Here is a 15,815-nt window from a genome sequence, read left to right as displayed (position 1 = left end):
CACCTTTCCAAAGCATGAGCATGGAAAAATTTGGTGTTCCTGTCACCCTCTTTGAGTCAATGTGCTTTAGCTCTTTGGCCCCAGTACAGTTCCTCATCATCAAGAAGTTCATTTAGCTCTCTCCGAAGAAATCTAATATCAGAACTCAGCTCCCCATTTTTGTCATATTGCATGAGATTGCTCAAGGCATTTCGCTTAGATTGAATTTTCTTAGGAATATTGCCGTACACAGATGAGCTCCAGTTAGATAACTCGGAGGCACAGAGCTTTAAGTTCTCCAGGCGTGCTCAAATCAACACCCATCCCCCAAGAAGATTCAATAACTTCTCTGCATGCCTCGTTTTTTGTCCACGGTGCCTCAAAGTGGAAACGTTTGACATAGGAAGAACATCGAGGCAGAGAAGCAGTGAGAAGCAATGCACAGTGATCCGAGGTGGAGTCTACTAGGTGATAGACTCTCATTCCTTCAAAATTCTCAACCCATTCAGGGGTTGCTAAAGCTCTGTCCAGCCTCAGTTGAATATTGTGTTCACCTTCTTGCATGTTGTTCCAAGTGAAATCAGTTCCACAATAGCCTAAGTCAGAGAACCTACAAAAGTCCACAACATTTCTAAAACCATCCATTTGCTGCTGTGAACGAATAGAACCCCTTGCTTTTTCATCCATTGATAATATCTCATTAAAATCTCCCAGGCATAGCCATGGGAGTTGGAACTGACTATGTAAAAAAGCGAGAAGGCGCCAAGAATCATACCTTCGATGAGTTTCCGAATGGCCGTAAAAGCCAGTGATCCTCCACAATAAATTGCTATCTGCTTCCCTAACAACAGCATCAATGTGGTTCCCAGAGAAGCTTTTAATTTCTAGATTAATATCACGAGTCCAGAATAAAGCAACACCCCCACTTCTGCCTTGACCGGGAACAATAAGTCCATTAGCAAAACCGACTCTATTTTTTATTCTCTCCATACGTTTAACTTTCGATTTTGTCTCCATGAGGAAGACGATTTTGGGCTTCCAACAATGCACAATGTCATGCAGCGCTCTAACTGACAGGGGGTTCCCAAGCCCCCGGCAGTTCCAACTAAGGGGATTCATTGCTCCCGGCGGTGCTGCATAGCAACCACCGCCGATATCTCATCAAGAATTGGTTGGGAAATACCTAACTGGGTGCATCTTTTCTTTGTTCTGTAATCCTCCTCCTCATCTTCAAATATAAGCTTTCCTGCACGTTTAGAGCCTACCGGTGGAGACAGAGTTTCAGAGGCTAGGCCTTTAGCATTCCCCTTCTCCCTGGCCAATTTTTTTATTTGGACTTTTGTTTTTGTTTTTTTCCTCGGTAGTGGGCTTGTGCTTGCTGTCCTGACTTCCAATTTTCTCTGTCTGTGTTAATTGGCAAAGGAGTGGGCTTAATGGGGCTAGACACATCCATGAGATCCTTTTCAATTTGGGCTTTTTGGCCCACAAGTGATAGAGCATCCTTTGCTTGCATGTTTAAACCGAAGTCACGTGGGAGCCCAGTAGGAGGTGCGCTGGTCTCAGCATGTGCCACTGAGGCGTCTGCAGCTTGCTGGCTCGCACGTGTGGGATAGTCACTTCCTAGGGTTTTTTCGCTAGTCTTCTTCTTCGATCCAGCGCCGCTACTTTTTCCGGAAGCATTCATATTCTTCTCTTCGTTTTTTCCGGGGCCCATCAATACTGCCGCACCCATCCTCCATAACTGAAGCAGTGAAGTTCCTTTCCGCAGTGTGAGTATAAGCTTCCCTTTGTTCAACATACTCTCCGCTGCTGGTAGATTTTGATCTATCACCCACAGCCCTTGCGTTTCCATAAGCACGAAGCCAATCCCCGTATTGCCTGGAGGTGTTTTGGTGCTCAGAGTTTTCCCGGCAATGTTTGTCGTCATGCCCCAGGCGGCCACAGAGGTAACAAAAGGTGGGTAACCTCTCATATTTGAAGTTGACCCAAAATTTTTCTCCATCATCACTTGCTACTCTTCCCCTCCGTCTCAGTGGTTTATCAAGTTGAAGATCCACCCTAATCCTCATAAATTTTGCTTGGTCTGAGTTCCCTATTCTTCGATCCGATTCTATGAACTTTCCCAAGCTGTTGCCAAGTTCTCTACCCACTTCCATAGACATGTGTTCAAAGGGTAGATCCCAGATCTGAACCCAAAATGGAGAGTGCGTGAAAACGATATTCGAAGTTGACAAACCTTTCCGCCATCTGCACAACAATAGCAGATTGTTTTTGAAATTCCAAGGCCCATTTCGTTCAACCCATTGCATTTGGTATTCCGAATTGAACTTGAATTGCAACACATTATTTCCAACTTCCACAATCTGCAGGTCGGAACCCATTTTCCAAGCCAATTTCAATGTGCTTTTTAAAGCTCTTAGATTCTGGTGTCTCTCAAAAAGTAAGCGGCCAAAGAAACTCAGCGCACACTCTAGCAAATCTGCTCTGTTCTTGGTTGTGATGGTTATTTCCTCTTCTTCCTCTTTGGTGAGGCAGAGGTTGAGTAAGCTTTCTACAACTGATTGGTCCATATCAGTGTCGAGGGAGGAAATTTAGGCATAAGCCTGAGGAAGAGCCCTGTAAGGGGTTAGGGAGGGAGGGCTCGACAGTAGTTGGGCGAGAGAGAGAAGCTCCTACTGGGGAGAGAAAAAAGATCTTTTTTTTTTTCTTTTTTTTTGGTTGTGGGAGAGTGTTGATTATAAGTGTTCATAAGTACGCATTAGGCTTTTTCAAAGTTCACAAATACACATTAGGATTGCTGGTTGACACCGACGAATTGAATCAAATGGGTTCCATTTCAGGCCGGCCCAACAATTTTAAAAATTGAATAAATTATATATTGTTTTCAATTCAGTCTTATATGTTTTATTTATATATTTATTTCAATCCTTTTAACTTTAATTTTTTTTTCAATTTTGTCTTTCCGCTTGTTACGTTCAATCCAACAATTTTCTAATCCTTCTAACTTTAATTTGTTTTCAATTTTGTCTTTCCGCTTGTTATGTTCAATCTAACAATTTGGGACAGAAGGTGAATATCGCAATGTCTAGCAGGGGTTTTTCCGTTCATCATTGTAAAATTAGTAAATAATACTTCAAAACATCAAATTGATCCTCTCTTACTCTTCCTAAATTTTGTACTTTCAAGTTTCATCCGGTGGAAATTCTAGTTCTAGCTATAGCCCAGTTACTGTTGCATGACTCTCTTTATTCCATCATATTTTCAAGAAAGTAGGTCTAACTGACTGCTTAAGGTGGTATGGAGTCTATGGACTATGGCCATTAAGTTTGTATTATAATCAGGTAGTTGGTGGTCTTTTTGGGACCTCAGCCTCGCTACCTCAATATTCAAGCTTACAGCGGTACCTAATAGGCTTGGCAATGATGGAGAGATTTGTGGAAAGAGAAGTAGGCTGATTCAATAGTAGCGAGTTTGAATACAAGAAAGACTCTTAAACAAGTAACAGAAATGAAGAGCACCCTGAAGCTAGACACAGACTAGTTGTAGAAACTAACGAGCTACAACTAAAACTATCACTTCATTGAGGTCCAACTCCATTATGTGCCTTTTGAGTACCAATTTCCCAGCTTTGCACCACAATAGGAAAGAATACATGCCTCAGAACATAAGGTCACTAAATCAGGTGAAAAATCAGAACATTAAGCAAGATATGCGTGGGTTCCTGCTTGGGACAGTGCCCAGGCCCAATGGTCTAGGGTGATCTTGGGCCTCCAAAGGATGGTGTTGATGGTTAGTGGACTAGGCTTGACTCACCGCGGCTTTGTTGGGCCGTTTTACGAACCAATCTTTGCACAAGACATGAACTCTACAACACAAATATACTCAAACATATATATATATATATATATATATATATATATTGGTTGATTGAATAACTGAGGAATAGCAAATGAGCTAAAAGAGTGCAGTAGAAAAAAAAAAAAAAAAAAATGTCAAGGATCCTCAAAATAGAGTGAGGTTATGCTTCATCATATCAAGACTATCAAGTATTTGAGTACTACATTGGGTCTTACTTTGTTGGGATATATCACGAGGCTCAATAAAGTTAAAAAATCACATACTTAAATAGCTCTCTTTGGGATTCCAAGACTTGTGAAGTTTGAATCCCTTTGAATCCAAATGTATCCTTAAGTATTTACTTTAGGATCCCTTACAGTGCCACACTCTTCACTCTATTTTCAACTCACAGCTCTCTTTCTAGTATGGTGACTGTTTCTTGTTGAAAATGCCCTTCTTGGTTGGTGCTTTGCCCCTTTTATAATGCCACTTGAATGCTTCTTGACACCAACAATTCCTCCCTTTTGTCTTCTGGGTGCTAGAACTAATGTTATGTCTGAAAACTTTGGTGGCTGCTCCTTTACCATTTATCTTCTTATTTCATTTTTCTGGGTTTTGACAACCTAAAGCTCCCTTGTTGACTTCCTTTTATGGGAGATCCCTTCTCTGTTCGAATGCTTCTCCAAGGTTAAGGTTTCTTTTTTTTTTTTTCCCCAAGGCCTTAAAAAAGACATCTCAAAAATCTGAGGCTTTGATGTTGACCTCTCATGACTTGTTTCTTTTCTCAAAATGGGGTAGATCCCTTCTTGCTGATAGTGTAGCCGGAAAGGCTCCTGACCACCTTCCTTCTTGGTTCACCTTTTCTTCCTTGCCCGAGATCCTAGGTTCCTTCATTAGATGCTGGTCTCGAAATCACCAACTGTCCCCATCATTCTTTCCTTGGTCGTGGGCATCTAATTTCAATAGGACACCCTTCGTCTTTCATGCCCTCCTTTTATCATGAGCATGCCATTCTGAGCTATCCATGTCAGGGATCCCCTTTGCCAGTCTTTTCTCGAGGATCCCTCCCTTGGGGGTTGGTAGATCCTGTGCAATTCTAGCCCAGCTCCCGCTTGCTCCCTTTTTGGGCTTCCTTGGATGTCACCCTTTACTTAAGTCCCTAGCCCAAGCTTTCTTCGGTCCTCCTTTTTTACCTAAGGCCCAAAGCTTATTCTTTTCTTTCCATGGGCGGGGCTCCCCCTTTTCATCATTTCTAAGGACCAAGCCCTTTTTTCCTATCTCCACGGGTTGGGCCTCTCCCTTTTTTTAAGGGCCTAACTCCTTATTACATTTGAACCTCAACAATATGTATCCATGTTATTGTGATGTTGGAAATAGAAATAAACAAAAATGAAGAATTGATATGCTGGAAGAAGTGAAAAGAATCAAGAGATGCCACGACTTCAATGAGGGTCCTAGAGGATGTATTATTGGGTGGTGATTTACTTAAGGAAGATGAATGACAAGTTATAGATTGATTGGAGGACACTCACATCTTAGACTTTCAAGTCACTTTATTGGTTCATCTCACGATGAGAGATTTAGGAAAATTGTCTCACAACGTAGTCAACATGAAACTCTTGCGTTGGAACTATACAAAATTAAGCAACCCCTTTATAGTTTCATAATGATAAAAATATTGCCATGGAACTCAAGCCTTCTTTGTGTTTCCTAATTGAGGCTAAAAAGGAAATTAGCATTGGCAAGATTTTCAAAATTTGGGAATTTGAAGAATGCTTTGAAGTTCAAAGAATGGGTTCTAAGTGGTGGACTAACTTTGGGTTGGAAAACAGGGTTACAGGAAAACATTCTAGAAAGAAACAACAATCTAATTCATATGAAGATCTATCTTACTCTTCCGTTTATGGCCACCTAGAGGTCTCAAAGAGAGAGGAAGTTTGGCAACTTTGAAAGACCTAGGTAGAAAAGGTCCAAAGAGTTGGTTATGTTGAAGATTTTAATCAAGTGCTAAATCTAGAATAGACATGCTTTCTTTCAAAGAATGCACTATTCTTGGATTTAGTAGCTTAATCATGAGTAATTGAGCTCTTTGAAAAGAGCCTAAAGTTCACGTGAATGAATGAAAGAGAAGGTAAGGACTTTGGGATGGAAAGGATTGATAAAGCCTTTTGGAATGAGCTTGGATGAACACTTTTCAAGAGGATGTATTATGATCCCCTACAATAACACTTGTGTTGTGTGGCCACCATGAATGATGAAGATAATGCATTACTTTCTTGAAAATGGGCTTGGGAAAGAAGGATCAATGGGTCTTAGAATTTCCTAATTATCCATTGATAGCCCCTCCTTTTAGAATTGGATCATAAGGCCACATGAAAATCTCTCGAAGAAAGAGCAAAGAGCTAGAGATTGAGCCTCAGCTAAGACCAATAGGTTTCCTTATGACTTTGTTGTACCAATGAAGTCATGCACCTTGACCCTTAATAGAAAGTTATTAAGGAAAGAGGAGACTTCCCTTATTAGTTATTATGGCTTTCCTGAACCATGGTATGATCCTAAGACTGCTAGAAAGCAATTGGATTCCGATATCTTCTTTGACTTTGAAGATTCATAGAAATGAAAGATTTGAAGGTTGAAAAGTGAAAACTATGTAGATAAATTTGATCCAAATGCGATGAAGAACTTGCTAGATGAAATCTTCAACATGATGCAAGAGAAGACTTCTTTTGATGCAAATTATTCCTTGGAAGGGGAATTTGTCGTTGTCGATCATCTAGAACGCTGTTGAGACCAAATTAGCCAAGACTATCCAATATAAAGTTTCTATATTCTATTAGTATGATACAGTGTCCAATTCTATTTTTGTTTTTGAGTCTAGTAAGTATTTTGAATGCGTGTCCATTGAACATTCTTGTTTCTAACAAGAGGAAGTTAAACTATGTTAAGAATATAAAAAGAGAGAGAGACTAAGAATAATTTGTATATTGATGTATATTCTGTTTGTGTATCACTAAATCTTATATAAGTACAATATGTGTGAAGTACAAGTACAATACACTGGGCCTAAGTCCACTGGGCTAGACTAACATATGTGCTAACACTCAGGGGCGAAGCCAGAAATTTTTGTTTGGGGGAGCCAAGTTGCAGCACTAATATATTTATCAAGACAACTCTCATATTCATATATATATATATATATATATATATATATATACACACACGTTTTTTTATTATATATACACATATATACATGCTTTTTTATTTGATAAGTTATATATACATACACTCACCCCAAAAAAAAAAAATAGTATTTTCAATCAAAGTTATGTTTGATAACGATCTTTATAAAATAAAATTCATTTTTTCCATATTCATAGTGAAATTCTTAAAAAGTTTCATTTTAAATACAAATTATCAAATTTTATATTAAAGTAAAAAATCTTTCAATTGAACTAATGAAAATTTCAAAAACATGCAACTAAAGACATTAAAATAAGTTAGTCTCCAAACATATTTAAAGCTATCTTGCTCTAACCTATTATGTGTCAACTAAAGACATATTTCATGTGTAGTTTTAGTGACAAGATTTTTTTAATGAGTCGATGACTTGTTAATCGCCACATAACGGATTAAAAAAGATAAATTTAAACATGTTTGATGCCAAACTTTATCAAATATTTAATAGATATAAGAGCACATTTTACAATAAAAAATAGAATTGCGAAAATAAAGTTATATCTCTATAAATATTAGACCAATTATTTTTTTTAAGAGCATTATTGGACTAATTCAAATATTTAGGGGGGCCAACTCTTATTTTTATAGACTAAACTTTGAAAATATTAAAATAATTATATATATAATTTAAAAATTTTCAGAATTTTGGGGGGCCCACCTTCAACACAGCTCCTCCCCTGCTAACACTTTTCTTATATCTTGAATTTAAGTATTTTAAAGAGAGGAGCCTTTGATTCCAAGGGGGGAGAACTTGAATATATCGAAAGAAATCAATTGGAATATATGGCTTTCCCACAACATTGTTGAATGCTTCAAAGCTCAATCATCTTAGTTCATATTTATAAAAATAAAATTTGTCCTAGAAGTGCTTTTTGACTATTGATTGGATTTGTTTTACTAATGTTAGAAAAATTTCTATTTAAACTGACAAAATATATTTTAGAGAAACAATATACTTTATTTCAAAAAATGATTAATTGATTATGAAATTTATAAATATGAATTTTTTTGAAACAATCATGCCCTACTATTGCAAAAATTGAAGCAAGCTCCTAAGCGCCCAAATATTGTATAAGGCAAATCACAAAGAAAAACTTCTAAAAGATCTCGCACTTTTTTATATTCATATAAAATAACTTTATGTTAACTAATAACAATTTTTTTCAAATTTATTAAACTTTGATCCTTACATTCAAAATTCCAAATACAATTCTAATAGTTCATGCTAATAAGGAAAAAAAAAAAAAAAAAACATTATTTCATTTATGCATGTGTAATACATTACATTATTATCAAAGAAAAGGTAAAAAAATAAATAAAAACCAACAAAGAATATGTAAAAAAACGTGAATAAGGGTTGAACCGCTGAAGGTAAACATGTGAAGTGGGTGAGCTTTTATGTTTTCGGCTGTTTAATGCTCTGCCCAGGTTTTGGCATTTTGTTTTATTTGTAAAATTTCGCTCAATTTGATTTTTGATGTAGTGAGCTCGATTGGCCTTTTCTTTTTTTCTTTTTTTCTTTTTTTTATCCTTTATTTTTGGGGGAGACATTTTGAAATTGTGGGGGTCAGTCAATCAACAGACCCATTAAGGTCAAGATCGTTAGGCCTGTAGCCCATCTGAGGATACAAATCCGTTCGAGGAGGCCCAAGTAAGGTCGTAAGGGTAACCATCGAGGGGGTGGGGGGGATAGTCAATATCACGAAAGTAGAGTTCCGTATTCGTCCGAGGACACCATACTCCTCGGCAATATGCGTCCGATGACGATCAGGACGCGGTCTTGTTACAATCGGACCCCGAAACTATGTCACCACTGAAGATGGGATAACAGACCAAAGGTAAGAAAGATAAGGCAAACAAATATTTATAACTACAACTGTCTCCACATTAATTGCCTCTCAACCAACTCTCTGGCCGCATTAATTTAGAGGTGATACTTGAACAGTAATGAAGCAGCCTTACAGCTGCCCATAGGAAGTTCCAGGAGGCGCTAGATGGGACAGAAAGAAATCCCCCGAACCCAACCTACACGTGTGTGGTGAAAATGGAACACAGAGGGTGGTATATAAACTGAAAGAAGAACATACCAAAAGGGGATCAGGACAGAAGGAAAAAAAGAGAAAAAAGAAAAGATAAGACTGAAGAAGAAAAACGTGAAAAACAAAAGAACTGTGTCTATTACAAGAGAAAAACCGATTGTTGTGCTAGCTCGGAGCCTTCAATACACGTGAGGGTGAATCTTTTCATTCTATGAAAGTTAATCTAGTTCTTAATACCCACACTCTACAAATTATATTGTTTGGCCCTTTTTACGTGCGAACCCAGTACCATTTTGGGTCGTTACTAATTGAGTCCTTACAGAAATCAATACGAAGAAAAATTCTTTTTGTAGTAGGATTCTGTGGTCAATATAAGTCCTTATTTTTTAATTAATAATTTGTAGGAGTAAAATATAAATTTTTTAAGTAAAACCGAGCAAAGCCACTTGTATATATATCATACCATTTTATCTCATAAAGACTTGACTTACATGATAAAATTTTATCTTTTATACGAAATTAGTTTCCCAACTGTGGGTCTATATAATGAAAACATAAAAATAAATAAATAAATAAAGAAGTTGATATAAACAAAACCTATAAAAAAAATTAAAAAAAAAAAAAAAAAAAAAAAGAAAGAAAGAAAACGTAAAAATCAAAGATGATTGAATTTTTTTTAAAAAAAAAACTATTAATAAAAAGTAAACATAGAAATTTATAAATAAATAAATAAAAAGTTAATATCAATTATCAAAGAAACATAATGAAATGTATTTAAGTAAGTAAAAAGAAAGAAATGAAATTAAGTAATCTTATTTGAATATTTTAAAATAAATGAATGAAAATGAATATAATGTATTTCTTTTAGAAGAAAATGAACATAATGTAAGTAACCTTATTTGGGAGTAATATAGAGGAAAATGAATGAAATCATTTTATAATAATATTACTATTAAATCTTTATTTAAAAATAAATTGCTAAATATAAATGGGTTTTTTGAGAGTTTTTGTAAAAATTTTATTAAATTTAATTTCATTCTCTCTAATTCCTCCTAATTTTTGGCAATGAAAATTTGAGATTTTGAAGCAATAGTGAGGAACACGTATTCCTTCCTACTCATTCAATTTCCTCCAACTTAAACTTCCAAACAAAGAAACGCATGGTTAATAATTGAAAATAATACAATTTGAACAATTTTAAATTCACCTAAAGATAAAGAAATAATAATTTCAAATTTAGAATTAGGAAGGGCCTGCTCGAAAGGGATGCGATTTCTCTCGTTTATTTTATTTAGTCACTAATTAAAAAATAAAACTATTGAGCGGTTGATTCGTACTTTAATTTGGATTGAAAATCTATGACTTTATCTCAATTTATTTCAAAAAAAAAAAAAATCTAGTCTAGAAAGATCTATCCTTTAAGATAAAAAATGATATTATAATTATACCTCCATTAAAAATTTAATACTGGTAAATAAGAGAAGGAATAATATTATTATAAAATTATTATTTTCATTTATTTTCATTTCATTTCCCACAACTTTTAAGCTTATTATACGCGAGTTCCAATTAACTCAATCAGTAAAGTCTCAGATTATTGAATAAAATATCTAGGCTTCAATCTTTGCCTACACCAATGACCAATTGTTGTCTTTATTTGATGATAAAGAGCATAATCGTTAAAAGCGAATACCATAAGTTAGAGAAATTAAAAGGCCTTTATGGTAGACCACATTACTTGTCTACCATTTCACTATAAGACTTCAATCTTTTTAAAATTGTTGAGTCAATAGTCAATTTATGTTTTTAAAAAAATTTTGATCCAACAATTTTAAACCAATTGGAATCTTTTAGTGAGATTGTAAACAAGTAATGTGATTTACCATAAGTACCTTATAATTTCTCAATGGTTGTAACTCTATAAAAAAAATATATATATATATATATATATATAAAATAAAAAATTCATAGTAATCTATGATCTATCATCTATCCCCCCCCCTCCTCCCAAAAAAAAAAAACTCTGCTCTGTATACAGTATGCCATATGATGATGTTGAATATTGATTGATTTCTTCAGTCATTGACACGCATATATGTAGTGTATAGTATATACACCCGCTTTCAAAGGTCTACTCTGGCTCTCTGCTTCTCAAAAATGGCATTCACAGCCGCCTCTTCTCTCTCCTCCAAATATCTCCTCCTCTATCCACACCAACCTTTCACACCCATCTTCAACTCCAAGCCCCGCCACCACAAACCCATCTCAGCCATCCACGCTGCTGACCCTTCAAAGTCCTACAAATCAACAGACATCGCTACAAGCAGCACCACCCCAGTTCCCATTCAATGGAGCCTCGAAAGCTGGAAATCCAAGAAGGCTCTTCAGCAGCCAGAATACCCGGATCAGATAGTGCTGGACTCAGTTCTGAAGACCCTGGAGTCATTCCCTCCAATCGTGTTTGCTGGCGAAGCTAGGAGCTTAGAGGACCGTTTGGCTGAGGCAGCTCAAGGAAAAGCGTTTTTGCTTCAAGGTGGTGACTGTGCTGAGAGCTTCAAGGAGTTCAATGCCAACAACATTCGTGACACCTTCCGTCTTCTTCTCCAGATGGGTGTTGTTCTCATGTTCGGTGGCCAAATGCCCGTAGTCAAGGTCCTTCTTTTCTCTCTAATATTTTTATCTCTATGTCACTGTTTCTAATAGTTTTTGGGAATATACATGCATGGTGGTGTGTTGAAACTTATGTTGAAAGATTTGAAATTGTGGATTGAAGAATAATAAGTCGGCTTTTTAAAAAAAAAAAACTTGGGATCATCATCATAGTGAATTTTCTCTTTGTTTATGGTGTTTTCATAGATGTATAGTGACTTTTAGGAAATATCTTTTGAGCTGGATTTTGATATGTTTGGATGTTATAAGTAAGAAAATTAGTGATCATAGAGCTTGAAAGTTTGGATTACTCCATAAACTTGAAAATTTAGTAACTGAATTTGAAAAGGCTGAAACTGGAATTTTTCTCATATGTTATATTGGCATTTCTTTTATGTACGAAGTGATTCTAGAGAAGTTGCACGAGTTGGCTTTCAGATGGAGTATTATAGTACTAAATTGTGGATAATTTGCAAAGCTGAGATAATTGTTTGTTGTTTTTCTCAGTGAATGTTGATTTAAGAATCGTAATTCTATATGATGGTAGTGACATTGACTAATTTGAAAAAAAATTGTGGGAATTATTATTTAGGTGGGGAGAATGGCGGGTCAGTTTGCAAAGCCAAGATCAGATCCATTTGAGGAGAAGGATGGAGTGAAGCTGCCAAGTTACAGAGGAGACAATATCAATGGTGATGCATTTGATGCAGAATCAAGACTTCCAGATCCCGAAAGGATGATTAGAGCCTATTGCCAATCAGTCTCAACTTTGAACCTCTTAAGGGCATTTGCCACAGGAGGATATGCTGCAATGCAGAGAGTCACCCATTGGAATCTTGATTTCATGGAGCACAGTGAGCAGGGGGATAGGTATATTTCTTATTCAAATAGTTTAATTAGATATACTAGCTATTTAGCTTGGTTTTTGGGTTTTGGGTTTATTTAAAGTTTCGCACAATTTTTTTAAATTGTTTTAACCATGTAATGGAATAAACAATTAGGAAGACTTCATCTCACCTTCCATGTGTTTCTGCTTGTTCATTTTTACATTAAATAGTTAGATATTGTTTTGAAATAGTTACCAGGTGTCTGTGTTATTTTTTGTAAGTAGACTTGTGAATCAGAAGAAAAAAAAAATACTTGGATAGCATTTTTGTAAATTCTCATTTCTATATAATTATTAGATGTAACATTTTTTGAGTGCTCTTTTTATCTTTAAAAGATGGTGGAAATAAAATGAAAATTGCAGGCCTCCCATCTTTAATCCCAAGCAAATGTGACAAAGAAAAAGCTTGCTTTGTTTAGCTTTTTGTGACTTTTGTAGTATCTTTTCTTGCTGAGAATTAAATAAATGATTATTCTCCAAAATGGAGAATATGGATTCCTTTGATTTCTAGGAACTAACTTCCAGATAAATTTTTCTGAACTCCATCTTGTGGCTTCATTAACTTCTTCAATGAGTTGACTTAGTTTAGTTCTCAAGAGAGTTACACCTTAAGTTCTGTTTCTAAGTCTAGGAGGATTTTCAGGAATTAGCATGTTCTTGCCATGGCTTGACAGGTACCGTGAACTGGCTCACCGAGTTGACGAGGCCCTTGGATTCATGGGTGTTGCTGGACTCACTTCAGACCACCCAATCATGACTACAACAGATTTCTGGACATCTCATGAATGCTTGCTTCTGCCTTATGAGCAAGCACTTACAAGAGAGGATTCTACTTCTGGGCTGTACTATGATTGCTCCGCTCACATGCTTTGGGTGGGAGAACGCACCCGACAACTTGATGGTGCCCATGTTGAGTTTTTGAGAGGAGTTTCTAATCCTCTTGGCATCAAGGTATCTAGATTGTTTTTCCTTCATTTATCTGTCTTGTTGAACAAATCCATGTTTTGTATGTTATACTTTCTCTAGCAAATTGTAAATTCCCCTTTTTTCTTTCATTGTAATTTTTACCTGCTACATTCTTCTATATACCTTGGTTCAGTCATGAAAGAAGTTATTTTTGTACGTGATAACTTGATGTTGCTCTGATGACAAAGGATCAGAGAGCTAATAAAAGATTGCAATGTGATGCAGGTGAGTGACAAAATGGATCCAAATGAGCTTGTTAGGCTCATAGATATTCTAAACCCTAAAAATAAACTTGGAAGAATAGCAGTGATTGTAAGAATGGGAGCTGAGAACATGAGAGTGAAGCTTCCTCATCTGATCAGAGCTGTCCGTAGAGCAGGTCAATTTGTCACTTGGGTTAGTGACCCTATGCATGGGAATACCATTAAAGCTCCTTGTGGACTTAAAACCCGGTCTTTCGATGCAATCAGGGTATGATTTATGTCATCAGTTAACTCTTTTACATCTGCCACGTGAATTTAATTGCTGAGTTTTACATTTATTGTTGTGCGAGTATATTACATAAGTCATCAAATCAAGTAACTAAAGAAATTTCTTGTGGATCATTCAAACTGTAACCATAATCTTTTGCTGCCTTGACCAGTGTGTTTTTTGAGCATTTTCACAGTTTTTTTTTTGTCATTGATGTAGCATATTTGGTTGGCATAAAAGATATACTCAAATGCTTAATGATAAGGTTGACTGGAGAGATAATGACAAATGTATAGTAGGTGGAACAAAGGCGTTCTTTAGAATATTTCTGGCAGGCCTAGTCAAAAAAATTGCTTAGGCTGCATTTACTTTAGAATTCCTCTTCATGATTGGATTACTTTCTGACAAAATTGGTTGCCTGATACTACTGCTTGTAAAATTGGAATAACCTTACCTTCCCTCCCTTCCCCTTCTTATTCTATCTCTCACTTAGGCAGGGGGTGAGATGCTGAAGATTGTATTTACTATTTCTAGCCTGTAAATATGCATCATATTTTGCATATTATAGCAGTATTCAAAGAAATCTTCCAGGCTGACAAATGACCCTATGCAAAATAGTTTTCAAAAGAAACTGTTCATTACTTATTATATAATTCTTTGGCTCCCTTGATGATTGGGAATCTTTTGGCTGATCTCATTTGTAAGTGTCCTTGTTGATGACATGTTCAAATATTCTACTGGCATAAAGTAATTAGTCGATTGCTTACCAATTATTAGATTAGACATTAAAAACAAAAAGAAATTGTAGGTAAGACAGGCACATCATCTTTATAATGTAATTTGTGTAGACATAACTCAGTCAATGTACTTACTTGGGCCTACTTTGTAACTCCACTAATTAATCTGTGGTTTGGTTTTCTCTACCTTGGATGTAGAAAGTCACATCAATATGTGAAGTAAGGACTCCATGGGTTTTTTTTTGGGCAAGTATTTATATTTTTGTTTTCTTGCACTGATGATAAAAATGAAGAATTTACTATTTACTTTATGGTAAAAAAAAAATTAAAATAATAACAACAATTACATATTGTTTTGCTTGTAGGCTGAGGTGAGGGCATTCTTTGATGTACATGATCAAGAAGGAAGCTACCCTGGTGGAGTTCATCTAGAGATGACTGGGCAGAATGTAACAGAATGTGTAGGAGGCTCACGAACTATAACATATAATGATCTAAGCTCACGTTACCACACCCATTGTGACCCAAGGCTGAATGCTTCTCAATCTCTAGAGCTTGCCTTTATCATTGCAGAGCGGCTTCGAAAGAGAAGGCTTGGGTCGAGGCATAAAGTAGCCTAAATTGGATTATAGGAGGCTTTGCTCTGTTTCTGTTTTGAGGTCTCATTCTCTCTATCTCTTAATATATATACATATATATTGGTGTGTCAGTAATGGTCTGAAAGATGAAGTGAAGCCTTCACTGCAATCGAAGTCAACAAATCTGAGGATAAACAAATTAAATGATGATTCCTATATATATCTAGCTGCATGTACTAGGATTCAAGCTTGCTATCAAAATAATGTTTGACTTTTGTGTTAATTATGTAATTATATGGATAGCTTGTACCTTATTTTGCTATTTGGCATCCAGCATGGTTGTGTATACAGATTTTTGACCCCCATGTATAAAAGGTTTTGAATAATCTCATCTTTGCAGAATGTTATCAAAGAATTCTATAAAGTTTAAAATCTC

General features: G+C 35.9%; 2 protein-coding genes across 2 annotated transcripts; one reads left to right on the top strand and one right to left on the bottom strand.

The window, feature by feature from the left end:
* Nucleotides 1-243: 243 nt before the first annotated feature.
* On the bottom strand, nucleotides 244-1,098 carry LOC115966589. Its single transcript, XM_031085796.1, has one exon. It carries the CDS (start codon nucleotides 1,096-1,098, stop codon nucleotides 244-246), a length of 855 nt encoding a protein of 284 aa, XP_030941656.1.
* Nucleotides 1,099-11,089: 9,991 nt separating this feature from the next.
* LOC115968661 (phospho-2-dehydro-3-deoxyheptonate aldolase 2, chloroplastic-like) lies at nucleotides 11,090-15,803 on the top strand. Its single transcript, XM_031088119.1, has 5 exons — nucleotides 11,090-11,744; nucleotides 12,334-12,611; nucleotides 13,302-13,578; nucleotides 13,819-14,064; nucleotides 15,167-15,803. Exons 1-5 carry the CDS (start codon nucleotides 11,250-11,252, stop codon nucleotides 15,419-15,421), a joined length of 1,551 nt encoding a protein of 516 aa, XP_030943979.1. The 5' UTR covers nucleotides 11,090-11,249; the 3' UTR covers nucleotides 15,422-15,803.
* Nucleotides 15,804-15,815: the final 12 nt, after the last annotated feature.

This window comes from Quercus lobata, chromosome 11 (genome assembly GCF_001633185.2).
Source record: "Quercus lobata isolate SW786 chromosome 11, ValleyOak3.0 Primary Assembly, whole genome shotgun sequence".
Lineage (NCBI taxonomy): Eukaryota > Viridiplantae > Streptophyta > Magnoliopsida > Fagales > Fagaceae > Quercus > Quercus lobata.
This window is presented reverse-complemented; position numbering and strand designations above follow the sequence as displayed.